This window comes from Carassius gibelio, chromosome B13 (assembly GCF_023724105.1).
Source record: "Carassius gibelio isolate Cgi1373 ecotype wild population from Czech Republic chromosome B13, carGib1.2-hapl.c, whole genome shotgun sequence".
NCBI classification, from domain to species: domain Eukaryota; kingdom Metazoa; phylum Chordata; class Actinopteri; order Cypriniformes; family Cyprinidae; genus Carassius; species Carassius gibelio.
The window spans coordinates 23,355,567-23,382,579 of NC_068408.1; the positions used below are offsets into that span (position 1 = coordinate 23,355,567).

General features: G+C 38.3%; 1 protein-coding gene across 4 annotated transcripts in view; it reads right to left on the reverse strand.

The window, feature by feature from the left end:
- Positions 1-27,013, reverse strand: part of tjap1 (tight junction associated protein 1 (peripheral)) — a 108,820-nt gene that overhangs the window by 18,379 nt on the left and 63,428 nt on the right. For 2 of the 4 annotated variants that reach the window (XM_052572028.1, XM_052572027.1), the window contains 3 exons: positions 25,718-25,913; positions 22,814-22,842; positions 6,063-6,224 (listed from right to left, as the gene is read on the reverse strand). In XM_052572028.1, the coding sequence (XP_052427988.1) occupies positions 6,063-6,224; positions 22,814-22,842; positions 25,718-25,897 (371 nt within the window). In that variant the 5' untranslated portion in view covers positions 25,898-25,913. The remainder of the gene's footprint in view (positions 1-6,062; positions 6,225-22,813; positions 22,843-25,717; positions 25,914-27,013) is intronic. The other 2 variants (XM_052572030.1, XM_052572029.1) reach the window with 1 other exon arrangement.

Sequence of the window (27,013 nt, forward strand, 5' to 3'; positions counted from 1 at the left end):
GGACATATTTTATCAAAATGCAACACCCGTGTCTCAAAATCCAAACAACAACTGATAGACAGAACCCCTCACTACATATTTCTTTTTCTTTTTTTTATATATAATCTGTAACACTTACACGTCTTAATGAGGAAGAAAAGATCTGTTGCTACTAGGGCTGGCCCCTAATAGCTGACTAACCATTAGTCAACCAGAAGAGGCTTAGTCGGCCAAAATTCATTAGTCGCTTAAATTGCAGAAAAAAAAAAATCGGTTAAACTTTGATAATAAGCAGCAAATAAGGAATATATTGAGGGGAAAAGTCATATTTAATAGTGAATAAGTGTTCCCTTTTCTAAAGTCACTAGTTCCTGGGTAAAGTTCCAGCAGTGGAAACACTGCTTTATATGCTACTTTTGTCCTTTTGCAGATTGATAGATCCAACGTTTCTCATTATATGTTTAACAGCAGCCAGGATATCCTCCATAAACTTTCCTTTTGTGCTTCGGGGAAAAGGGAACAATTCCCTTAATACTTTAGACAGTAATTATTTAATATTAATAATTTACACAGCACGTTTTCAGGGGTTAAGGAGGTTTCAAGACCAAACATCTAAGAAATAAGGCCTGCTGATGCTGATACCTTTTGATTTTATATATTCATTGAATCAACCCTGAATTCACAAAATTAGATTTAGCACAAGGCGCCAAGGCTTCCGTTTATAAAACCTTTAGAAGGAAACATTGATTCAAACACACAGTTTTGCTTACAAAGACCACCTGGCCTACATGCTACATTATCTCCAACTTCTCCTTTTCTGGTTTACAGCCCAAACCTCAATCTCAATCACTCTTTCCCTCTCGCAGATCAATACTGTTCAGCTGCCTGGCAGATCACAAGGGACTTCCACTGTCTGGCTTCATAACAATTAGAATTTAATCAATTAATTTTAGCAAGCGAAGGTGATTTGCGCAGTCATAAACTCTAGCAGCAGTTCATATCGGCAGACGGCTGGTGCTGATGGAATGCAATAATTACTGTTGCTTGATGACCGCTCTGAATCACAGAGGAGGGGAAGGTCCAACTGAACAGCCTCAGAAGTGAAATAAACTCCATAAAAAAGCACCACATAAACAGGTAATTAAGTAAACAAACAAACAAACATCTATAACAATACCTCTCATTCAAGGGTTCCCAGAGCCCAGAGCACCTGGTGCAAATCACCACGGTGCATGTGACAATGTTATGGCGTTAGATCAGAGATGGCATTCAAACGCCTACGCTGCAGAATCACTAACCAATTACAATCCAATTAGGCTATTATCTGCGGAGAGCTGGCATGCAGGTTTAGGATGCGGCAGGCGGGGAAATGGAGCAGCAAATGTGAGCACTGCACTTTTTTGATGGAAGGAATGCTGGGTAATTCAATCTCTCTGCCATCTGAAAGCATATAAACCGGAGATGCATCCTGATTGGAGATAAAGTGGCATGATTGCAGCCAAATTACACACCGACTCAATCACAAAGTGCTGCACTCAGACCATCAGAGGCATATCAGCCCGATATGAGTCCGCGATTAAATCATCAGAATCTGCACTTGGATCTGCTGATCTAAAGCTGAACTTATAACATTGTTTCAGAAAAAAGTGTGAAGTAACGTTTACAGTGACAAGTAATTTTTTATCCAACTTGAAAGCCAAAATCCTGCATGAAAGAGACAATCACTGCCAAGCTATCTGAGGTTTAATATACAGCACACATATGTAATGGAATTTAGGACCAATGAGATGTCATTAGGGGCGGAGCCACTCAGCGTATTGTGACAAAATGTACATCTCTCTGCATTGCATACAGCACTAAACAGCCGGTTGATGCAACATAACAGAGCAAGAGAACCAGTGTTTATCCGTACATATGGGAAGCCAAATGTGCTGAAAGTGGGACGAAACAGTGCGTTGTTACAGAACTTGCAGCGTGCTGACCTCTCATCGGCGCGGATCGATTGACCGAACTGCTTGACCACGCTCCAGAACGAATCTCATGCTACGAACTACGTGAACTAATCTCACAAAGCGAGGCGATGATCAGTTAACAAATTCTTAATGTACGCACACAAATACAGTTAAAAAGATAAGCACTATGATGACAGAAGTCTGGAGTGACGCCCGTATTTAGGTACATTTTGAGCTGCAGTACTTTGAAAAATCGAATTAACCCACAGCATCCTCAGCAGCTCAGATGTTAGGAGAAAATGAAGACTCTTGTCAGTCTTACATCCAAACAGATCCTCAAGACTGGCTGTGGGACATTGGTGACGTTACAGCTGCTCAAGTGCGTTGTCCTAGTCAGTGAGATTTTGCTACCTCCCATTAAAACAGTGGATAGTACAATTCAACAACGAAAAATGCTACTGTAAAGTTATGGTTTATGAACATCTACCCTTACAGCAATGCAAATACAGTATTGTGTTATTTTCGCGGTTGTGGCTAAAAGGAATACAGCTACAGGAAACAACAATAAATATTTTTTTCTACCTATTAGGTTATGCTTTTATTAAAGTCTACACCTACCCCAACCCTAAACCTACCCGTACAGTAATGCAGATTCATTAAATGTTGTTCAGCATAAGAAAAAGGATGCAATATTGATGTGCACATGTGCAGTAAACCCTGGTAGGAAAATCTGAAGGTCAGGATAAAATGTCAGGACACCGGCCCAGTGCAATGTGACGTCACACTGCATGAGAATCAAAACAGCAGGCTTAGTGAGACTGACTTGGTTTAATGGGAATTTAAAAATGAGGAGGGGAAGGATTTTGATCATTGTAGGGTTGTGGTGTTCACACACTGCCAACACACATTTATGTCCAAACACCATGTAAAAGTGGATTTTGCAAAATAGGTGCCCTTTTGCAAAGGGTTTAATTTTGCCCTTTAAACAGGCAAAAATGCCTGTTTATACCAATAAGAATGTCTGATTAAACGTGATAAACATTTTAATTTGGATGAACAAACATTTGAATGCTATTAATGCAGTTTTAATTAATTATTTTACATATGGATATAAGTTTTTTATTTTATTTATTTTACAGATAGGCGTTCTAACTTTTTTCCCAATCATAAAATGAAAAAAACTTGACCAATTAGAAAAGCTCTATGGATTACATATTTGGAGCTGTTGCAGTCTTGGTGCCACTCATGAACAGACATGGCTCTCTCAATGGATTGCATTTTTTGCTGTTTTAATTATCTTAGTGAATTAAAATGAAATAAAGTGAAAGGCTGTTTGAAAACATGTAAATGTTGTTTGTCTTTCTTTCTTCTCCACGACAAACTGGTGCCAGAAATGGAAAGTTGCACATTGCATTTGTGTGGGGTCAGTGCTTTTATCACACACATAGTTGAATTTCATTCGACTAATATGTGTGTGCACAATATGCACACACATATTAGTCGAATCAAATCCAGAGTATTTGTCTTTTTCACACTTGTCTGAACATTCAAAATTGCATTCAAATATCAAATATTGGACCTAATTTTGGTTCCATAAAGATTAAATGTTCCTGGTCTTATTGTGCATTATCAGTGCACAATATTCCTTAGGAAAAAGTTTGCTTACACAATCTTTCATCAAAATGTATGCCTATTATTGACATGCAGTGGCATCGCCTTTGTTCACAGAAAAAACAACCTGTCTGCATGTCAGAGGCAAGTTACACATAGGAACTGGCCATTACCGTGCCACTAAACCCTTAAATAAATAGCACAGCCTCACAGCGAACTCATGCTCATTAAAATCAGCCACAATCTCACGCTGCTGTTCTACTCCCTTACCTGTAATGAAAGTAACACATTACAGTCACTTAAGGCTCTCAAAGGCAGTTCTTAATTAGCCTAAAAAAATCCTTTTGTCAAACGATAGAGCTGCTTGATTGCCTGTTAAACATTTTTTATTTATTTCCTGAAGACTAGGCTGTCAAGCACTTTTTTTTTTTTAACGGCACAACAGAACTACATTTGTTGAGTCAATTGAATAAACATTGAAGTAGTAATTCAAACTAAAATCTTGACTGACCATTTAAATTATATTAAATTAATCAAATATGATTAGTGGTTAGATTCAGGCGTAAAAAGAGTTGTACATTCAGAACTGGTTCCATTTCTATAAAATTCGGTACGAGTTGCATTAATGATTCTGCAGATGTTTGCTGATGGACCACCGTACTAAAATACTGTTTCCTGTGCCGCCACTGAAAGTCATTATGTTTAATGCGAGTTGTGAACTTGCAGTCTGAATTGAGTGTGATGAGAGAGAAAAAGTACTAAAAGAATCGTTAAGGGAATCGTTAAGTGGAACTGGAACCATAAACCGAGAACTGCTTTGCCCTTCGAAATCTCGCACCACAACACATGTATTAAATACTGAAGAGAAGATGGTCTTCCAGATGTTTTCTATGTGGTTATTATCTAGGCAAGTCTGCAGTCCTCTCGTCTTCCTCTGGACTGTGTCAGCCGGACCAGCATGCTTTGCACTGTCGATCCCACTGTGCTTTGTAGAGCGATTAAAGTGAAGGCTGCCAGCTTCATATAACTACAAAGAGCTCATTAGTTTGGCTGCTTTGATCATAATCATTAAAAATGGATTGCAGGGGTATGTCTCATCTCCCTCCCTCATCTACGCCTGCAAAGTCAGTAAGAAATATGCTGTATCCACCTCTTTCCTCAACACGCAAGACTTATGCTGGAAGACTCTTGTCACTTTGCAGTCAGAGGTTTGTGGACAAATGTTAGGGCTCCATGATTTCCACAATGCAGAAAATGCAAATGGAATTATCGAATCCATGTTACAAAAACGGAATTTACAGTAAAACACGGAATGTCATGGAATTTGTCAAAGTTTGGATTAGGGCTGGGACAACACGTCGAGGTCATCGATAACGTCGACGCAAAAATACGTCGACACAAAATATGTGCATTGATTCGTCGACCTGTTTTTATTTCTCTAAAAAACGTTTGCAAAATGTTTACCTTATGTGCGCTGAATATACGCGATGGCCAGATCAACATTCTGTCCACCGTTATATAACCAATTCAGGGGTTTTTCTGCATTGATCTTTTTTTTGGCGGCTGTCAAAGCCTTAATTGATCGCTGTGCCTGACAGGGCGCGTACGCACTCACAGTCTTCAAACAACACGAGCGTTTCTTGCTCTCTCTCTCCCTCGTGCATATTAACCAAAATCATTAGAAACGATAGAAAAAGTGCGGAACGCCAAAGTTTCACGTGGAGCATTCGAAGATTTTTTTTTCTCAATGACAGGCTGCTGGCTCCCACTATTAATTTTTTTTTTTTTGGAAAAGCACTCTCTGTATTAGCTTAAAGCCCTCAAGTTTACATTGGTTACTGTATTCTTTCAATTGCTCTAAACAAGTATTTTGGGTGACCTTTTTATTGAATGCTAGACATCAAGTTGTTGTTATTTTCATCTGAAAGAAGAACTTTTTTTCAGTAAGCTAGGCCCTATGTGTTCAGTAAGCTTGTTTCAGTAAGCTATGTGTTTTCAAGGCTTCAAGGTTTTATTGAATGCTATCTCTATACAAGTGCAAAGTAATGCATTCTTAGTATTTTATTGTAATTTTAAGAGCAATAAACATATATTGCAATGTTAAGGAATTCATGTTTTTTTTTCATTCAGATATGTAAATCAACATGTATAAATTGTTAGAAGTCAATTAATGGGGAGATAATCGAATTGGTCTGGAAAAATTAATCGTTAGATTAATCGATGCATCGAAAAAATAATCGCTAGATTAATAATTTAAAAAATAATCGTTTATCCCAGCCCTAGTTTGGATACAATAAAAACAATAAAAACCCCTGATATTTAATTATTGTCCAGGTTTTTTAGGTCTTTGGGACTTTATTATTTTTGTGCTGCTTCATTATTTTTTTATAGTATTTTAAGGATTCCTATGAAGTTCAAAAGAACTGTATTTGCGAAAGACAATTTTTTGTAACACTATAAAAGTCTTTACTTTCCCTTTTGATCAATTCATTGCATCCATACTGAATAAAAGTAGCTTACCTTCTGAATTTGTCTCTCATTTTCTCCAGGTCGTCTCTGGTTCGACCCAGCTCTGCTTGCATGTAATGTCGACTGGTTTCGAACTCCGTCTCCATCGCCTCCATCTTATGAGTGGTCTGGGAGAGCCGGCGACGGAGGTCTTCATTTTGCTGCTGCAGGATCCTTCAAAAGAAGTGAGAGCAATGAAAGATTTTAAAAATGCATTGCTGACATGAGAAACAGTTTAACAAATTGAGTTCACACCACTGCAGAGGTAAAAGGCAACAATCTACAGCATTCTCATGTATTTTGTTTAATTTAATGAATTTGATTTAATTTTCATTCTACTACACTAGCATAAAATACCCTTTAATATGAATCCTGAAGACATGCCATGCCTAGGAAAGCATTTGTGCATACATTGTTGGTGTGCATCTGTGCAAGCTCACATTTCCTCTCAACACATATAGTATTCTGTTAATAGATCTCTTTGACATGTTTGGTATCATTTTACAGCTCATATTCTAAACCGAAATGTAATGAAGAAATAGTTCTGATACAGCTGTTCCTTTTCATATGCATCAAAGAAAAGACGGTTATGGTGTAAAATTGTTTTCTGTTGGAAAACATGTTATATATTAACAGCAACTTTAATGGAGTAAGATTCATGTATATGAGCCAGATAAATAATAAGGGTTTTCATTCAAACCATCAGCTGTAATTTCTAGTCAAACATTAAATATAACCTACAATGCTTTTTATATATATATTTTTTTTACATTCTTTAATTTTAAAATAATTTTGGCTTTAAATTACCTTATTTTAAAATAATGTACCATCCAAAGTTTGGGGTCAGCAAAATGTTTTTCAAATATTAATAAAATATAAACATTTATATCAAGTAATTTAACATACGGCATATATGTTTTTTATGTTTTTACATTTTGCTGTATCTAAAACGTACCGAACCGTACCGTGACATCAGTGTATCGTATCGAACCATGAATTTTGTGAACCGTTACACCCCTAATATATATATATATATATATATATATATATATATATATATATATATATATATATATATATATATATATATAAAATAGGAAGTTAATAACATTTTTACATGTTAATGAACCTATTAGGAATGCACCAATACAAATGTATCCTAAATGCCAGTACTTGAGTTGATACGATGCCTGATTTTATAAGGTATTCTATTATGGATGCTATTATTTCAGTACAAATAGATTTTTGCACATTTTATATATGCACCTATGATGTATTCATATTATTTCGTAAATAACAATGTGGCTACATGCATATGGAAAATTCCTCACATTAAGCCATCAAAAAAAAAATACTACATTAGAAAAAGAGGAGGATGCGTTATATATTTTATATACATTTTAAAAATATAATTAAAATAATGCAAAATACAATTTCATGGCCCATACAACATATTTCTGTCTGATAAATGTTCTCCACTCTCAGACCAACTGGGACTACTGTATACATTCTGTAATTTCGTAATCTTTACAATCATACTAATAAAGCACTGTGGACTAAGAAAAATCAACAATGCAAAACTAAGAGGCTGGCTGGTAAACAAAACACCCTATAGACTCTATGATAGGACTGGAGGTGCACCTTCACAGCCTACATCCAAGACACCGGGAGAAGGTGTCAAACACATAATGATGCCTCAGCCTGCACCCCAGCCAAGACTCCTGAAAGCTGCCAATTACTCCAAAGAAAACCACATCCACAATACTTTACAGCAACCTAAATGTAATGAAATAGGACTAGGGAGGCTGAAGCACGGTTTCCAAACCTGATGCGCAAACAGTTACATGTGTGCAAAACACTGAACGATTCTGAGCCCCATGATTAAAAGGCTCTCTGCAGTACAACATTAGGCTAAATGTTGTGCCTACTGAGAGCGAGTTAAGTGTTAGTCATGCAGATGTGTGAATGTGTGATCAGGAGCAGCGTGTCTCTGTGTGTGTGTGTGTGTGTGTGTGTGTGAGGAGAGCAGCTGGCTCTGTGGTGAGCTGAATGGGCAGCTGCAGTGACGCTGAACACATCTGCTTGGTACCAGCAGCAGTCACAAAATCTTATCCCTATACACACACAAACTCCACGTTTATGCTTTTCATTGAGTGTGGTTATCGGGGAGAAACTGTGTGTGTCTTTTTTACCCACTTTCACATATTAATTGTTAAATATAAGGTGTATTCTGCAGGTTGCCCACACTTCTTGACCAATGAATTTCTTAGTTTTTTTAAACATTACTTGAAGATATTTATGTCAAGCATTAATCTTTTGGATAAAAAGATTTGAATGGCAAAGGAAGACTATACAGTGCTGACTGTCTTGTTTCCCCTCACAGGATCAATAATTGACTAATTTAGAGTAAAATTTAAACTAATCTGTACAATTTCTCACATTTTCTGAGCTGATATTATTCTACTGGTGTTATCAAATGATTCATCACAATTAATCACATACAAAATAAAAGTTTTTGTTTGCGTAATATGTGTGTGTTCTGTGTATATTTATTTTGTAGGTATAAATATGAACATATACGGCATATATTTTAAATACGTATACATTTAAATTCATATAATTTATATTATACTTTAATATATTTAATATATAAGCATAACATTTTTCTGAAATATACATGCATGTGTGTGTATTTATATATAAATAATAAATATAAACAGCACACATACATATATTGTGTAAACAAAAACTTTAATCGTTTGACAGAACTAAATTCTACATATTGTCCCATTATGTTATCAGTCATCATTAAACTTACATTATACATACTTTTTAATGATATACAGTATAATAAACATAAAAGGAGGCAGAGCCTATGTCAAAATTCAATGTAGAACTACATACAAAATTTAAAGAGTTCATTCAAACAGTTTTCTGCAGTCTGTAAAAATTTGATTTCATTTAAGCTTACTGACATTGTGTCATTAGACTAGATTCACATTTGACTTAAAAGTATGAGTGTAGATTTACAGTAAACTACAGTCATAAAAACTGTGGGCCAAATACAGTTCTGTCAACTGGAATCCATGCTATCTGGAATTTTGCCACACATATTTCACATCGGATTCAGGTTTATTAAATAAACTTTGAACATGTGAATATGGCATGTTGACTGATATAAAGCTGCTTAGTTTGGAAGTGACCTCTGAGAAAGTGGTACTTCGTTACACTACTTGACCTTCTTAATCTCCTAAATGTGTCCTTAATTTGGCTAATTTAATAAGTTCAATTAATTTCTTTCAGTCAGTCCCATGTATCCATTTCAGTGAACTAATTTAAATCTCTGATTCATTTGTGTCATCACTATGTCCCAGTATGTCATTTTAAAGGGTTCATCCGATACCCATTTTCCACAAGTTTAATGAAAAGTCTATAATTTCCCAATGGATGTGTAAAACAACACCCTTTTAAACTGTCAAAAACAGCTCTGTTCACAGCAAGCCATTTTGGTGCATTTCCCTTTAAATGCTAATGAGCTCTGCTCCCCCCGCCACCTTTTCTGTTGGTCGGCACGTGTTTCTCTGCGAGTGCAATTCTCTAGCTAGCACATTATTAGGAAAGGTGATTTTCAAAATTCGTTGAAAAAAAAAGAAAGAAAAAATACTTCTTCTGGAGGTGAGCATACTTCTTCTGGAAGTGAAGCTGCATCACGAATATTTTGCGCAAACATAGACGCATTTAGACAGAATGCATTCTCTTCAAAAACAAAAGCTAATCCACTGCATCTTCAGCAGCTCATTATTACATACAAAAAGAGAACACCTTAATCACTTAGGAGACATTTTTGTATACATCTGCTCTGGCAGTGAACCAATGGAGAACTGATAACAGCTCACTCAGGGCCGGTCTAAGGGTGTACTCACAATAGACATTTTGAACCATTCCCGAGCGCATTTAACCTCCAAAGCCTGGTTCGTTTTGACTAGTGTGATTACTCTGTATCATGTCCGTATCCGTAATGAAAGAAAGAAAAGTGACGTGACATGACAAGTATGGAGACCCATAACCAGAATTCGTGCTCTGGATTTAATCCATCCAAAGTGCGCACACACAACAGTGAACACGCACACCGTGAACACACACACCCGGAGCAGTAGGCAGCCATTTATGCTGCGGCGCCCGGGGAGCAGTTGGAGGTTCGGTGCCTTGCTCAAGAGCACCCCCATCGAGGTATTGAGGGTGGAGAGAGAACTGGAGCGCTGTACAATTCCTGCCGGCCCAAGACTCAAACTCGCAACCTTTGGATTACAAGTCTAAATCTCTAACCATTAAGCCATGACTTCCCCAGAGGTGGGCCAGAGCGCTGTTCAGTTTAGTAAACCTTTCAACATTGGATAATCACGCTGGGGCTCAGTTCAATGCATCCGTGCCTAGTGTGAGTACATCCTAAAGGTAAAACTCCAGTGTCGATCAACAATCGTGGGAGGGGCCTTGGCTTGTGTGACATTACACAGCCAAGAATTTGAGAACAGCTTGATTTTGGAAAAGGGGATTGGATTTATCAAGATTTTAAAACAAAAACCCTGAGTGTTTTTATTTTTTATTGTTTATCATTATAGGTTGGTTGTATACACACACTTATTTCCCATATCTGAGTTACGAGACTTTCATATTTAAATAGCAATACTAATAACCGTATTTGCTTGTTCTCTCTCTCTGCATCATGCATGTTACCTGCCAAAACTTTTTGTGATTGAATTTCTGACGTCTACACGAAAGTTGTCAATCAATGTGAAGGGCGGGACTATACTATGGGGTGTTTGTATTGGGAGATGACGTCACTCACAGATGACCGTGCCAAAAGCTTCGATCATTGGAGTTCATCAGTAAAGGCTCTAAGTGGCATGCCTTATTATAATTTTTTTCTTTCGTTTTCTCATTATCACTACTTAATTTTCTCGTGGTCTTGACATAACAAAAGTAGTTCTTTGAACAATGAACAAGCTTGACAGACATTCTAAAACGCTGATCCTGGCTTGAGAGCGTATAACTCGGTATGCAATATAAAGCGAAAATGCAAACGGTAATGCAAGATTTGCAATAACATTTGGATTATGTCACAATTTATATCACCACATATGGAAAACACAAAAATACAACTATGCAATATAAACATGCCTTGATTAAAGGGTTGGTTGATTGCAATATCACTTTTCTAGCTTAAGTTAGTGTCTAATGTTGTTTGAACATAAGGAATATCTGCAAAGTTACGAAGCATTGAAAGTTCAATGCAAACTGACATTTAGTCTCTTAAAATTATGGCAGTTTAATGCCTACAAAAATGTCTCATAGAGACTACAACAAGTTAATTCCCAGGTTTGTGACGTCACAAACCTAGAAATGTACATAAACCCCCAGGAACATGCAACAAATGGAGCGAGGCCATGTTACCTTGAATTTTTAGAGAAGAGGAGGAGTTAAAGCCATGCCGTCAAAACTAGGGGTGCACAAAAATATATATTCATACATGAATCATGATTCTGTCTTCTAATGATTCTAATCGATTCACAAGTTCTAAATCAATGTTCTAAAGCAGCGGTTCTTAATCCTGTTTCTCGTGTCCCCTGCTTTGCACACTGTGTTCCAATTATACAATTTGTGTGTATAGACATACAGATATTTGTTCACATGGCTATGAGAAGCGTTAAACATGGATGTGCATGCAGTTGCCATTCTGTATTAAAGAAGCTAACAGAAGTTGTAAAATTAACAAATAACAGCGTATTTAAAGATATGAGACAACAACAACAACAACAACAAAATAACATACCATTAAGAGCCAGGCTTGCATAGTGATCCTCTTCACTAATATTCTCTGTGTCTCATTTGGGCTCAAATTGATAAGCAATATTGACGGCATCACTGCTTACAATATAAGTGGAGCACATGCCGCTGAGGTGAGAGGCGGGACGTTTCTGGACAGCACTAGGCAGTTTAGCGAATCACAACAACAGGGCTAGCTAACCAATGTGAGCCCATTGCATATTTCTGAGGGAGGGGCTTTGTAAAACCAGGAACTCATCAGAATGTTCAAAGGGGAAGGGACAGAGCGGTCTAGAATAAAAGGTAAATTATGTGAAAAATAATGCGTTTTTTAAAAAAACGAAGCATTACCACATGTTAGACTGCACCCCATAAACACAATCAAGCCTAGAAAAAAAACAATCAACCACCACTTTAATATTTTATTCAGATTTTGTATATCATGTTTTACTTTGACATTAACCTACTAGATGTATTATTATGTCCTTATATAGAAATATCTAAGACATGAAATAATGTCAAATGGATGAAAGAAATACTGAACTATTCATGCTAGCTCTTGTTTAAAAGTAATCTGGCAGCATCTTCTATCAAGTTAATTTGCTTAATTGCACAAAGAAAAAACAAAACTTGATAGCAGTAATTTTTTGGAAACATTGGGTCAATAAACTACGTAGCTAATCACAACTTCAAGTCTTACAATTAAACCTGTTCTTCTAACAATTCTATCAAGAGCTTAAAACAAAATGAAGAATCTTATCAGGTCCAGTGAAAGCCTGAGCAGCAGGGCGTTTATAATTCCTGATGCCTAAAAGCACAAGAGTAATTAAACTATGGTTTAAGAATGAGAGTTTAGACAAGCTAGAACATTCAGGGCAGTTTGCCAAAGTCTGCACTAATATATATATATTAGTACAGTACGGACAAAAAGTTTGGAAACATTACTATTTTTAATGTTTTTGAAAGAAGTTTCTTCTGCTCATCAAACCTGCATTTATTTGATCAAAAATACAGAAAAAAGTGTAATATTGTGATATATTATTAAAATTTAAAATAATTGTTTTTACATTTATCATACTTTAAATTATCATTTATTTCTGTGATTCAAAGCTGAATTTTTAGGATCATTATCACATGATCCTTTAGAAAACATTATAATATGATTATTCATTATCAAAGTTGGAAACAGTTCTGCTGCTTAATATTTTTTCAGAACATGTGATACTTTTTAACATGTGATTACTACCCTTACCGATACTGCTTAACGGTCCAGTACTTTAACGGTATTCTTATCGGTAATTTGTGTTGTATGTGTGTGTGTTTTTTTTTTAAGAACAATTTGAGAACAGAATTAACATTTCTTTATTTTTTATGTAAAATTAATAATGGGCTTGTCTTGGACGAGAGATGTTAGGAGGAGTTGGTTGGTTCATTGTAGCTGCAGCTTAAAAAAATATAATATATATATATATATATATATATATATATATATATATATATATATATATATATATATATATATATATATATATATATATAATAAAAAGGTTGCAAAATGTGGCAATTGGCTATTTTGTAAACTAACTTGAGGTGCTGTGCATTTAAATTAGCCAAATAAATTTTTACATTTACATTTTTACTTATTTGGAATTTTAAAAACAAGTAGAAAATATGTTGATTTCATTTTCATTTTTCCCAAAAGAAATCAACAGAATTTCTACGTAAGGTTAGCAAACCAGGGAGATTTTACATTTATTTTAAATGACGTGAACAAAATTGATTCAACATGATTTTAGCATACATACCTGACGTAGATGGGGCAACAACCAGAGACGAGCTAGCTAGGCAGTCGATACACATAATGCCCTTTTGAAAGATGCTTTGACAGATTGCTTGTGTTTCCTCCCTTACATGTAAATATTGTTTTGCACTTATGACAACGAGGGTTGTCAGCATTAACTCTAGTGAAGTATAACCACACTTTGGAACGATTTGCTCTCTCCGCCATCGTCACTCTTTGTAAGGAGTTTTTGTACTGTTATACGTGTACCACGCTCGTTCTTGTTGTGTGAGTGTGTGTGACTGACAGGGTCAGCCTCCGCGGCGCGCATGCGAGTTCTTGCAGATCTCGCAGACAAACATCTTAATAATATTGCAAATTTGAAATGTTTGGTAAGATAAAATGTGCACGATAACATTAAGCAAATCTCTTCACCATCGTCACTCTTTATTATTAAGCAGGAGTTTATGTACAGTTAATGCATGTGCGTGCGCTTGTTGTGGTGTGTGTGTGTGACTGACAGACAGCCTCCGTGGCGTGCATGAGAGTTCATGCGGATCTCACGGACAAACGTCTTAATATGATCGCACATTAGAAATGTTTGGCGAGAATAAATGTGCACGACAACATTATTAAGCAAAAATACATAGTACATAATTTTTTTTCCTCCAGTACCGAAAGCAGAACCGATACCGTCAGATCTTACTGATACTACGGTCTTTCGTAATTTAGCCCCGGGGCCAGTTTAATACCGGGTTTCGGTACCCATCCCTACATGTGACACTCAAGGCTGGAGTAAAGATGCTGAATATTCAGCTTTATATCACAGGAATAAATTATGTTTTTAAAGTATATTCAAATAGAAAACTATTATTTTAAGTCGTAATAATATTTCACAATATTACTGTTTTTCTGTATTTTTGATCAAATAAATGCAGGCTTGATGAGCAAAAACATTAAAAATAGTAATGTTTTCAAACTTTTGGTCTGTACTGTATATAAATCACAAAATATTCACAAAAAATAATCAAGTTCAGTTGGTGGAGTACGGTAACTCGGGAAGAACTGCTTAATAAATTATGCCATTACCAATCTCCTTGCTACATTTCTGGATGCTGATCGTGGTAATATCCTTTCTGTCGATCACAAGTCAGAAAGCCCTCAGAATTTGTGTTATGAAGATGTACCAAAGTCTTACGGTTTGGAACGGCATAATTAATGACAGGATTTTCATTTTTGGGTGAAGTATCCATTTAATTTCTTCATTTCCTGTGTTTCATTTGGGTTAATCACTACAAGATATTAATTTTTAATGTTGCGTCTTTCATTTTCATGCGAAAAGAAATAAAGGCATTTATAATGCAAATAGTGACAGCGGATGAAATGGTTAAATGTATCTGAAGTGAAAAGAGGAAACACAACAAGTGGTGGCAAAAAAAGATGCCCCTTGTTGCAAGTCTCTGTCACTGTGTCATCAGACAGGGAGTGATAACAGACAGACTACTGGGAATCAAATTCCACACAGCAGCTCAAGTGCTGTATAACACATGAATGACGGATTGTAACATCCAACAGCTCAAAGACATCAAATCTTTCATTGACAGGCTCCTGAGATTCCTAAGAATATGCAACACCTTTCCCTTTTCTGTGCTTTTCCAGTTTCTTTCACAGTTCAGAGTGAAGGAAGCACAGAAAGCGGCACTCAAAACACTCTCATACACCTGCCAATGTAACACAGCTGAAAGCAACAGCAAAGAAGTGAAACAGGTACATCAATGATTCATGCTATAGACCTAGAAGGGGGCAGGGGTTTTAAGCTATAAATACACCAATGTAACTCTTTTTAGTGGCAAATTGCCTGTTCGCAGTCACATGTTTAGAGCACAAATGGAGCAAAAGAACAAAGCACTGTAAAAAGCAAAGAAAAAGTGCCACAGACTCCCCAAAGCACTTCTGAAGCATATAAAAAAAACTGAATTATCCAGCCTACTATAACTGGCTTCATTTATTCATCTGCCATAAAGAATGCTAAATGAAATGTGTGAGGCACACTCACGCACTCATTGTGGGTTTTTGTGTGCAAACCCTAACATCGGTTTAGAAAATCCCCCACTTCATTTAACTTGAGAATCATCACATGCCGTTTTCAGTGAGAAAAAGGTTTCCGCAATTGTCTGTCACACGTTCCTGAATGTGTATAAGTTGCTTTCAGGCAATGTAGAAAAGCAGCTTTATCTCTTAAGGTTAGATTCACAACCTCCAGCCAAGAAGTTAGTGGGGAAAAGAGCAAACAGATAAACAGATTGTGAAAAGGGAAATTAGTAAGGATGTGCAATATATTGTAAGTATAGACCTAGACAGATCACTTCAAGGCTAATATTTTCAGTATAATGAAAATACTGCATAAGCTCTTCAACCAATAGTATTAACTCGGCATACATTGATTCATTGAAATTGAATCTTTTTTCATCAAAGAATAGAAAAATTTCTCCAAAGAGAAATGGATAGTCAGAACACACTGAGTGTTCTGTATCAAATAGTCTTGGATCCCATGACACAGTTGCAACAGCTCAATCTACATAAACTGTCTCTGAGTGAAAAAGCCAAATTGAATTATGTAAATATGAAAACAGAATGAAACTGGAGAGTGTTTATATGGAGTGTTCACATACAAATCACATACAAATCCAGGTATCTATCTATCTATCTGATCAACGTTCACATAAATATAAATGCATTTATATCAGTGCATCCCTAGATATTATACATGCACATGGAAAATACAACCATTTCAAGGACCAGGAAAAGCCTTTTCAATCACATGCAGACTGGGCTTAACGCTAGTTAGATTTGGACTGGAAGTGCCTCTTGTTTTACATCCCCAAGGTGGCAAATACTTAACACTGAATCAGGAAAATTATGCCTCACTGTTCTATGCAAGCTAAAAAGCTGACAGAAATATTTTGACCAGTTCTAAAATCTAGTGAGCTACATCCATAGGAAGCAACATCCAATGTGAAGCCTTTTCCAAAAGGAAGAATTTATTTTTATTGGCCAAATATCACACATATACAGTCTTGTTCAAAATAATAGCAGTACAATGTGACTAACCAGAATAATCAAGGTTTTTAGTATATTTTTTATTGCTACGTGGCAAACAAGTTACCAGTAGGTTCAGTAGATTCTCAGAAAACAAACAAGACCCAGCATTCATGATATGCACGCTCTTAAGGCTGTGCAATTGGGCAATTAGTTGAAAGGGGTGTGTTCAAAAAAATAGCAGTGTCTACCTTTGACTGTACAAACTCAAAACTATTTTGTACAAACATTTTTTTTTCTGGGATTTAGCAATCCTGTGAATCACTAAACTAATATTTAGTTGTATGACCACAGTTTTTTAAAACTGCTTGACATCTGTGTGGCATGGAGTCAACCAACTTGTGGCACCTCTCAGCTGTTATTCCACTCCATGATTCTTTAACAACATTCCACAATTCATTCACATTTCTTGGTTTTGCTTCAGAAACAGCATTTTTGATATCACCCCACAAGTTCTCAATTGGATTAAGGTCTGGAGATTGGGCTGGCCACTCCATAACATTAATTTTGTTGGTTTGGAACCAAGACTTTGCCCGTTTACTAGTGTGTTTTGGGTCATTGTCTTGTTGAAACAACCATTTCAAGGGCATGTCCTCTTCAGCATAGGGCAACATGACCTCTTCAAGTATTTTAACATATGCAAACTGATCCATGATCCCTGGTATGCGATAAATAGGCCCAACACCATAGTAGGAGAAACATGCCCATATCATGATGCTTGCACCTCCATGCTTCACTGTCTTCACTGTGTACTGTGGCTTGAATTCAGAGTTTGGGGGTCGTCTCACAAACTGCCTGTGGCCCTTGGACCCAAAAAGAACAATTTTACTCTCATCAGTCCACAAAATGTTCCTCCATTTCTCTTTAGGCCAGTTGATGTGTTCTTTGGCAAATTGTAACCTCTTCTGCACATGCCTTTTTTTTAACAGAGGGACTTTGCGGGGGATTCTTGAAAATAGATTAGCTTCACACAGACGTCTTCTAACTGTCACAGTACTTACAGGTAACTCCAGACTGTCTTTGATCATCCTGGAGGTGATCATTGGCTGAGCCTTTGCCATTCTGGTTATTCTTCTATCCATTTTGATGGTTGTCTTCCGTTTTCTTCCACGTCTCTCTGGTTTTGCTCTCCATTTTAAGGCATTGGAGATCATTTTAGCTGAACAGCCTATCATTTTTTGCACCTCTTTATAGGTTTTCCCCTCTCTAATCAACTTTTTAATCAAAGTACGCTGTTCTTCTGAACAATGTCTTGAACGACCCATTTTCCTCAGCTTTCAAATGCATGTTCAACAAGTGTTGGCTTCATCCTTAAATAGGGGCCACCTGATTCACACCTGTTTCTTCACAAAATTGATGACCTCAGTGATTGAATGCCACACTGCTATTTTTTTGAACACACCCCTTTCAACTAATTCAACTAATTGCCCAATTGCACAGCCTTAAGAGCGTGCATATCATGAATGCTGGGTCTCATTTGTTTTCTGAGAATCTACTGAACCTACTGGTAACTTGTTTACCACGTAGCAATAAAAAAATATACGAAAAACCTTGATTATTCTGGTTATTCACATTGTACTGCTATTATTTTGAACAATACTGTATATCCATTGTGAAAAGCCCAGTGTAAAAACATATAGAAGGTCTCTGGTCTCTCAGAGCGGTCAAATTCAATTAAATTAAATTCAAGTTCATTTGTATTGCACTTTTCATGATGTAAATTGATGCAAAGCAGCAGAAAATTAAGTTTCTACAGAGTCAGAGTGGCTTTATCATCATTTCAGCTCTATCCAGCTTATACACAGTCAAACGAAACGGCGTTTCTCCAGGACCATGGTGCTACACAAGACAAAATTAACTACAAAACTCACATTGTACTGTTCAAAACACTACACATAATTAAATTATTTTAAATAATCTAATATAATACTAAAACTGGAAATAAGAAAGTAAAAGTTGAACAAAAAGTACAGACTACATAAATAAGTGCACTATTGAGGCAGATTTTATGCAAATGTACAGACGTGCAAAGTATGCAGTTGGGTTTCAAGTGTTTTTAATTCAGGTATTTATAGTAGGGGTATGTTGAGTAGAGAGTGATTGGTATGTGATTTCCTAAAGTCAACAACCATCTCTTTAGTTTTGTCCACACTGAGGGACAGGTTGTTGCCTTAACACCAATCTGCTATCCAATGCACCTCCTCTCTGTAAGCTGATTTGTCATCTTTGCTTATAAGACCCACCACGGTCGTGTCATCAGCAAACTTGTCAGCAAAGTGAACAGCAATGGACTAAGCACACAGCCTTGGGGAGCTCCAGTGCTCAGTTCGGTGGTGCTGGAGAAGCTGTTTCCGATCTGGACTGAGGTCTCTCTGACAGGAAGTCCAGGATCCAGTTACAGAGGGAGTGGTTCAGTCAGGGTCTGAGGAAAGACTGTACTGAATGCTGAGCTGAAGTCTATGAACAGCATTCTGACATATGTGTCTTTTTTATCCAGATGAGTGAGGGCTAGATGTAGAGAGATTGTGATGGCATCATCTGTTGAGTGTTTTGAGCGGTACGCAAACTGTAGTGGGTCCAGTGTGGGAGATAGCAAGTTCTTGATGTGCTTCATGAGAAGCCTCTCAAAGCACTTCATGATGATGGGAGTTAGTGCAACGGGTCGGTAGTCATTGAGGCTGGACACTCTGGACTTCTTCGGCACAGGGACGATGGGGGTAGCCTTGAGACACACCAAGACGATGGTGCTGTGCATGGTTCTGTTAAAGATGTCAATGAAGACATAAGCACTTTGCTCAGAATGTTGTCTGGGCCCGCAGCTTTTCCTGGGTTAACTCTGCTCAGAGTCTTCCTCACATCATCTCTGGAGAAACACAGTATCCAATCATCAGGAGGGGGGATGAACTTCCTCGTAATTGTGTCATTCTGTGCCTCGAAATGTGCATAGAAGTGATTTAATGCACCTGGGAGGGAGGCATCACTGTTACAGGCAGGGGGTGATGGCCTGTAGTTGGTGATGGTTTGGATGCCTTGCCACATACGCAGAGTGTCGCTGCTGTCCCTGAACTGGTTGTGGATTCACTGGGAGTGTTGCGTGTTGTGCTTCTCTTATTGCCCCGTGAAAGTTTGGCCCTTGCTTCTCTTAGTGATGCCTCATCACACATCCTGAAGGCAGAGTCACAGAACTTCAGCAGTGCAGACACATGCGCAGTCATCCATGCCTTCTGGTTGGTGTGTGTAGTGATTGTCTTGGAGTCTGTAACATCAACGCATTTACTGATGTAGCTGGTCATCGATGCCGTATATTCCTCCAAGTTGACGGAGTTTCAAGTTGTTGCAGCCTCTCTGAATATGCACCATTCAGTCTGCTCAAAGCAGTCCTGGACAGCAGAAATGGCTCCTGCCTGCCAGGTTCTAATCTGCCTCAGAAACGGCCTGTCGCGTCTGACGAGCGGTCTGTACGCTGGAATCAGCATAACAGAGATGTAGTCTGATTAGCCGAGGTGGGGGCGGGGCTCCGCATGGTACACACCAGGAATGTTTGTGTAAACAAGATCCAGGATGTTTGTCCCTCTCGTTGCAAAGTCCACATAGTGATGGAATTTAGGGAGAACTGTTTTGAGCTTTATGTGATTGAAATCTCCTGCGACAATAAACAGTCCGTCAGGGTGTGTTTTGTAGTTCACCGATAGCCCCATACAATTCACAGAGTGCATTGTTAGCTTTAGCACTAGCAAGAATGTACACTCCGACTACAAACACTGTGGTGAATTCCTGTGGTAAATAAAAAGGTCTCTATTTAACAGCCACAAACTCCACTAGTGATGAGCATTATCTAAAGACCAGTACAGAGTTTGTGCACCATTTTGTGTTGATGTAAACACACAAGCTACTGCCGCGAGCCTTACCACACAGATCTTTGTCTCGGTCGGTACGAAACACAGCGAGCCCGTCTAGACTGCGTCCGGAATTCTGTTACTGAGCCTTGTCTATGTGAAATCAAAAGAAGCAACAGTCTCTGAACTCCCTCTGTGTAGCTAGTTGAAGCTGAGTGTAGTCAAATTTATTGTCCAGGGAGCGAACATTGGAGAGCATGAGAGAGACGGCCGGCTAGGGTTTGTTTTTAGCCTAGCAAGGACTCCCGCTCTCTCAGTTTTAGGATTATTTTTGTACAATATATTTAGTAGTAGCTTGTCAAATGCAAAAAAGATGCAGAAATTTACAGTAAAATTCAGTTAATGACGAAATCAATCAGACGATTAACACTAATAAAACGCATATGTTATATAGTTGATTGTCATCAGCAAAACAATGGAAACTAATAATGTATTTTCTAATAATATTATCAAGGGGTAACATGTATATTGAAAATAGAACCTAGGACAGATCCTTGTGACACTCCATACTTAACTGGTGATTAAGTAAACAAATCCACAGTCAAAGAGTACATTATATCAGACTCACAGTGCTTTTTGTTTTGTGATTTACACAAAGCTTCAACAATTCATTCCAGATTTCCACCCTGAGGGAGTTGGAAACGCATGATGGAGAAACCCATCTTCAGACTACATCCACCGTCCAGCTCTCTCCACCCATCAAACAGACAACTAGGCCAATCAATACCACCGCCTGCCCGACCGCGTCCTGCACTTCCGCCTGGCGTCACATGAGCGGTGAGAGATGGTGAAGGGAACAACGAGTCAGACTCAGCTCTGTTAGGCTCCTGTCAATCCTACACTAGAGTAATCTGGGATGGATTGCAATGGTTTAACTGAACTTTGTTTATATTTTTTTTATTACTGTGCCTTAACTGTTAGACAGTTCACAGGGTGAAACCCTGTCTGAAAAGTTGTGAACATTTTAATACACATGACTGCATCAGGTTAAAAATGTCTTGTGCTGTCTGCTTTCTGCTTTACTCTGCCCATCCAATATAGGTCAGCTGAAGGGATAGTTAACCTTCAGCTGCTGGTCCCCATTGACCTCCACAGTATGAAAAAAACACCAAGCAATTCAATGGGGACCAACTGAAGGTGAACTATCCCTTCAAACATTAAACCAAATTTAACAAGACTTTCATCCAATTAGTTAAAAATGTATTTTGTTTTGAGCCAAAAGCCTTGAAGCTGAAGTTGCAACTGGGGCGACCCAAGTGTGTGATACTTTTTTATCCCTTCTCACTCTCTAATATATTTTTTCTACTCACCCATCCAGCAATGCCAATAATGACAAAAAAAAGTAGCCAGCTATTCGTTTTTTGACCAAATTGTGTTTAGTATTCTCACAAGCACCACCTTTGTATTGATGTTGAAGAGTGGCAACTTGAAGAACAGCTTAAAAAATGAGAATGACTTTTAAGCTACACCAGATCTAAAGTGCTGACTTTAAAGCATTGGTTTCAATCGAGAAAAGCAGCAACAAATGGAACACAGGCCAGGAAAAGAACATAAAAGCTAATGCAGTACATGAAAAGAATGGAGCAGAGGTATTGGGATGCCTTGGGTTGAAAGCAGAACCTCATCACTAGTTATGTGCACCTGCTGGTTGGTGTTGGAGCCTAAAAGCCTTAGAATCCTTGTAAGCCTGGAAAGAAGGCGAGATGTCTCTGATCAAAGTGAATTTGACCTAGTACCCCTGTAAGCACCTGAGGTGTGGTGGGTAAATGAGAGGATGTGTGGAGTCATTAAAAGGTGGGCACTTTTTTCTAATCACAAGACTTCACGCCCAGCTTCTCACTGATCATAAGCCTGAGACTCACCCTATCCTACTGGAGTTTCTGGGTTAATCAGCTGGTGATGTCATACATGCATCTCCTCTCCTTATTGGCTCTTGGCCAACCATGCTATACAGCAGCAAGAGCCAATGAATAAACAGCTTTAGGGTCAGATTAGATGGCTAATGCCTCCTAACACTTTAACACTTCAGTGCATGTCATAAATAATACAAGGCTTCTAGAACAAATGAGTATTGAAAAATAATGACACACTGCCAATCCATGTCAGCAACATTTGTGAAGACTAAAAATTAAAACATAACAATGATGGGAATAAAATCAGCTTACTTGATCCTGTCGGCATCTGATAAGGAGTCCTGTAAGAAAGAACATGTATTAAGTATGTGTAAACTGAATATCATCTTAAACATAAATATTGAGTATTAGAGGAATCAGAGTTGCATATTCCAATAAATATTTCACATATCCGTAATACCCATAACTGCTGTATAATTTTTTTCTTTTATACCAAGAGGGCAAACATAACATTTCCTCAAGACTTGAATCTGAGCTGATCTTAAGTGTGGCTGAAAATGTATTTCTAAATGTCAGAGCAACCTAAAACAGGGTTCTAACCAGTTATAAAGCAGTTTCATATTATTGCAAACATTGGAAATAGTTGTTCTGATGGATAGTCTTTTGTGACTTCTAAATGTTACGTAGACATTCAATCAATAAACTATTATGGCATGCATCAATGAAATATTTCAGATTTATAAATGACCTTTATGTGTTGGTTAATTAATTTAATAATTACAATAAAACAGCAAGGGACACAGTGGAAACATTATACTCTGTGTTTCTGCAAAACAGGTCAATATGCACATGCTTAGTGAAGCTATGAAATGGTCTGACAGCCTGTTTTTTTTAATGCCACCTAAATAGCCGCCATATCCCACAGAGCAGAAAATGGCTACAGTTTTTTTTTTTTTTTTTCATAGAGAAAACTGTAAACAACTGTTTGTTTAAACATTATGTATTTGCTTGTTGGTGGATAAAAATCTGTTATCCAAATAAAACCGGATGAAGGTCATGACACAGTTACAGAAGTGACAACTGGTTATCAGTAAACTTCAGTAAAAACTCATGTTTAGAGCAAAATATCCTCAGCAAACGTTGGAACAGTGTGATGAGGATAACATGGCATGGCGTTGACATAATATAGGAAAAGTTTACCCCAAAATTCCTGAGCATAGTGTACTATTAAATAATTCCAAACCTACAAGACTTTCCACTGTGGATTACAAAATAAGATATTCTGAAGACTCTTCTGAACTGCTCTTCCATACGATTAAACACAGTGATTAGAGACTGCCAAGCTTCAAAATGGGCAAATAAACAACATAAAAGCAATCTATACCATTTATCCACTATTTCATGTGCTTTGAAACCATACTCTTACTCATTCTCCATAGTTCTCAAATCTCATTTGCTTCAGAACTTGCTATTCAAACTTTCCACACTGAAATGTCACATGAGGTATGACATGATGGCAAATGTCATTCATTCTTATGCATATCCCAGCAAGAACTTTTTATTCAATGGCAAATAACATTTGAGAAATACATAAATTACTGTATGACTTCAAAACATTTAAAATCCAGTGCACAGGTCATATGGACTACTAGATCTTGACAGCCCATAGTCATTGTCCACTTTTGTTGTATCGAACAAGCAGTGTCAACATTCTTCAAAATGCATCAGAGAATTAAGTCTGTGGATAAACATGAGGATGAGAAAATATACGTTTTAAATAAGTAAACTATTCCTACAATATTTAGTTAATCTCTGAAAGAATATTGCAAGAGTATTCAGGCACAATTGTTTTCAAGGCATGAAATTTGGTATAGTTTCTTCAATGCAAGAGTGGATTGTATATGAGGAAGGGGTAAAGTATAAAAAATGTTGTCAATGACATACCTTGATCTGTGATAATATAGAAAAGGGAGTCACTTGTGATAAAGGTGTTTTCTCACCCTCCACTCGAATGATGGGAATCTCAGCTTTTGGCAGCACTGATTTATATGTATTGTCCTTTTGCACAGCTTTACTTTCTATATGGGGTAACTGGTGGGGATGAGGCTGGTGTTGAACCCCCCGTAGAGTGCTATTATCGCATTCGGATCCATCACTGCCCCCCACCTGGCTATAAATTGGGACTTCAGTTTTGGGACGGGTCCCTTCACGATGAGGATCTACGTGTTGCTTTTCTGACGCTCCCTCTGGACTGTCCTCTGAGATGTGCCACGTCTTGGGTCTTGCCTCCCTTGATTTCCTGTTAGCTCTGCTTTGCTGGGTGGCCCACTCGTTCCAAAGTCTGCTCCTCTCTTGCTTTTTGTCATGACGGTCCTTGGATCCATATTGTTGGGGATTGTTGCGCTGCTTGATTTGGCACCCTTTTGAAAACACTGCTGGCTCTGGAGGGTTTCCACGCAGCATCTTTAGACTAGCCGGACTTAGGACCCGGTAGGTGATTTCGTCCAGAAATTGGGAAAATTTAATCTTTTCTTCAAGAAGCTGTATCTTCCACTCTGGTGGCAAAGAGCTAGGAGATGTAGACGATGTGGAAGTAGCACGTCCCATGGGAGAGGCTCGTTCGCCCTTCTCCCTATCCAAGGACATACTTTTGGGCTTCCTGGTGTGTCCACGACTTCCTCGACGTCTTGCCTGGGCTAGCATCTCTGCCGACTTAGACTTGCGCACACTGTCAGAGGAGTAGACTCCCAACTGAGGAGACTGCTTAAGGATGCCCTTGGGTGGATGGGCATGGTGCTGAGAAGGTGCTGCATGGGGTGGATGCTTCTCTCCTTTGGGTGCAAGTATCTCTGCTTTCTCTTTGAAGGCCAAGAAGCGCTCCACACTCCTGGTGGAGTGTGATGGGGAACTGCCTGGGATGCAATGTTGGGAGCTTTCTGAGGAAGCAAGATCTTCGTCAGCAGAGAGCGCCAGTAGATCATCGCTATGACTTATAAAGCGGTTCATTCTTTGATGTCGGTGATGCTTGGGAGGAATTCTCACGCCAAAAGAACCCTGACTGAAGATCCGTGGTGGGGGGAGGACATTGAGCTCCAAGCTAGACAGGCTCGAGACATCAAGCTCGCTGTCGGACGCTGGTCTCTCAGGGAATTGTGGGTAAGTGCCTGTAAACCGGGTATGCTGCAAATTAGGTGCATGATTTCGGGGAAAAATTACCTGGCAGGAGTCAGGCTGGGCTGACAGCGCAAGGCTGGCGGATGGCAAGGCACTCCCGCTAACATCCTCTCGAAATACTGGCACAGTATGGCGCGTCTCGCGGTGCTGCGGAGGTGCCTTTCGGTACGGTTTCCGGGCAGGAGCAGCACTCGTCATTCTGGGAGATCCGTGTGCTTCCATACACCATCCGTTAGTCCTGCCGAAAGAGAAGCATGATAATCCAATGTAGCAGTCGCTTTCAACCCTATCTTGTGCAAAAGGGCAGTCTCTTTCCTCTGTTTCTCTCTCCCTGTGCCATCCTGCCTCTTCCTCCCTAAACAGCACGACAAAAAAGCTGTTTGAATCAATAACAATTGATGAGAGCTACACCACTGGGCGGTTAAAAATGCAACAACCAATAAAAAACAGCTGTGTCTGTAATAGACAGCTGGAGCTAATAGAGCGACAATGAGTGGCAAAAAAAGCCTCCTTAACCTCCAAACATCTGCCTATGCTTCTACTGTGATTTGGGGTGCTACTTAGGAAAGATGAGAATGAGTGAGGAAAGGCAAAGAGAGATATGTGGTTTGACAGACATAAAATATAGAGGCATGAGATAGTAAAGAGTGGAATCGCTCTAAAGCAGGTGATTGATTACATGCTGGAGTGGGTTTCCAACAGACAAACTGTTAAACCACTGCCTGCATGAATCTTATTGATCAGAGGAAGCTATGTTTGGAATGGGAAAAGTGGGTGTGCTGTTGGGATCCAATCACTTAGAGACCCACAGTATTTTCGTTGTCAATCGAAATATACTCAAAGGTTCAATTCAAACAGTTTTCTCTGTGAATAAATTGGTTGAACAAACGGTTAAATCCCATTCAACAGCCTGTTTAAGCATCTACTTACTAGGTTTCACAAAAATCCTTTCCCTATAGATAAAACATTCATATATTTGACCATTTGATATAATCTTGACATGTGATTTAAGGCAGTATTCACTAAACTTTTTGGCAAAGTAAGTTTGAGTAGGTGAAACGTTTTAGATCATTCCTTTTTGCTTTATCGCTGCAGCCAGCATTACGACAATGGGCTCCCTGTGGTCAGAACGCTTTCGATAACGTTTATAACATGCAATAGCAGGCCATGGTTAGCACTCAGATTCTCTCCACTTCTTCCTGGGTCACACCTTTCCCTGCAGGAGAGCAGCTTTCTGCAATGCTGTGGCTATTTTTATAGCTCCAAACTGGTAAAATGGGAAAAATGAAGGGAGAATAGGCTGGTGTGTCACAGTGTGGTGCCAATAAGAAATCAATG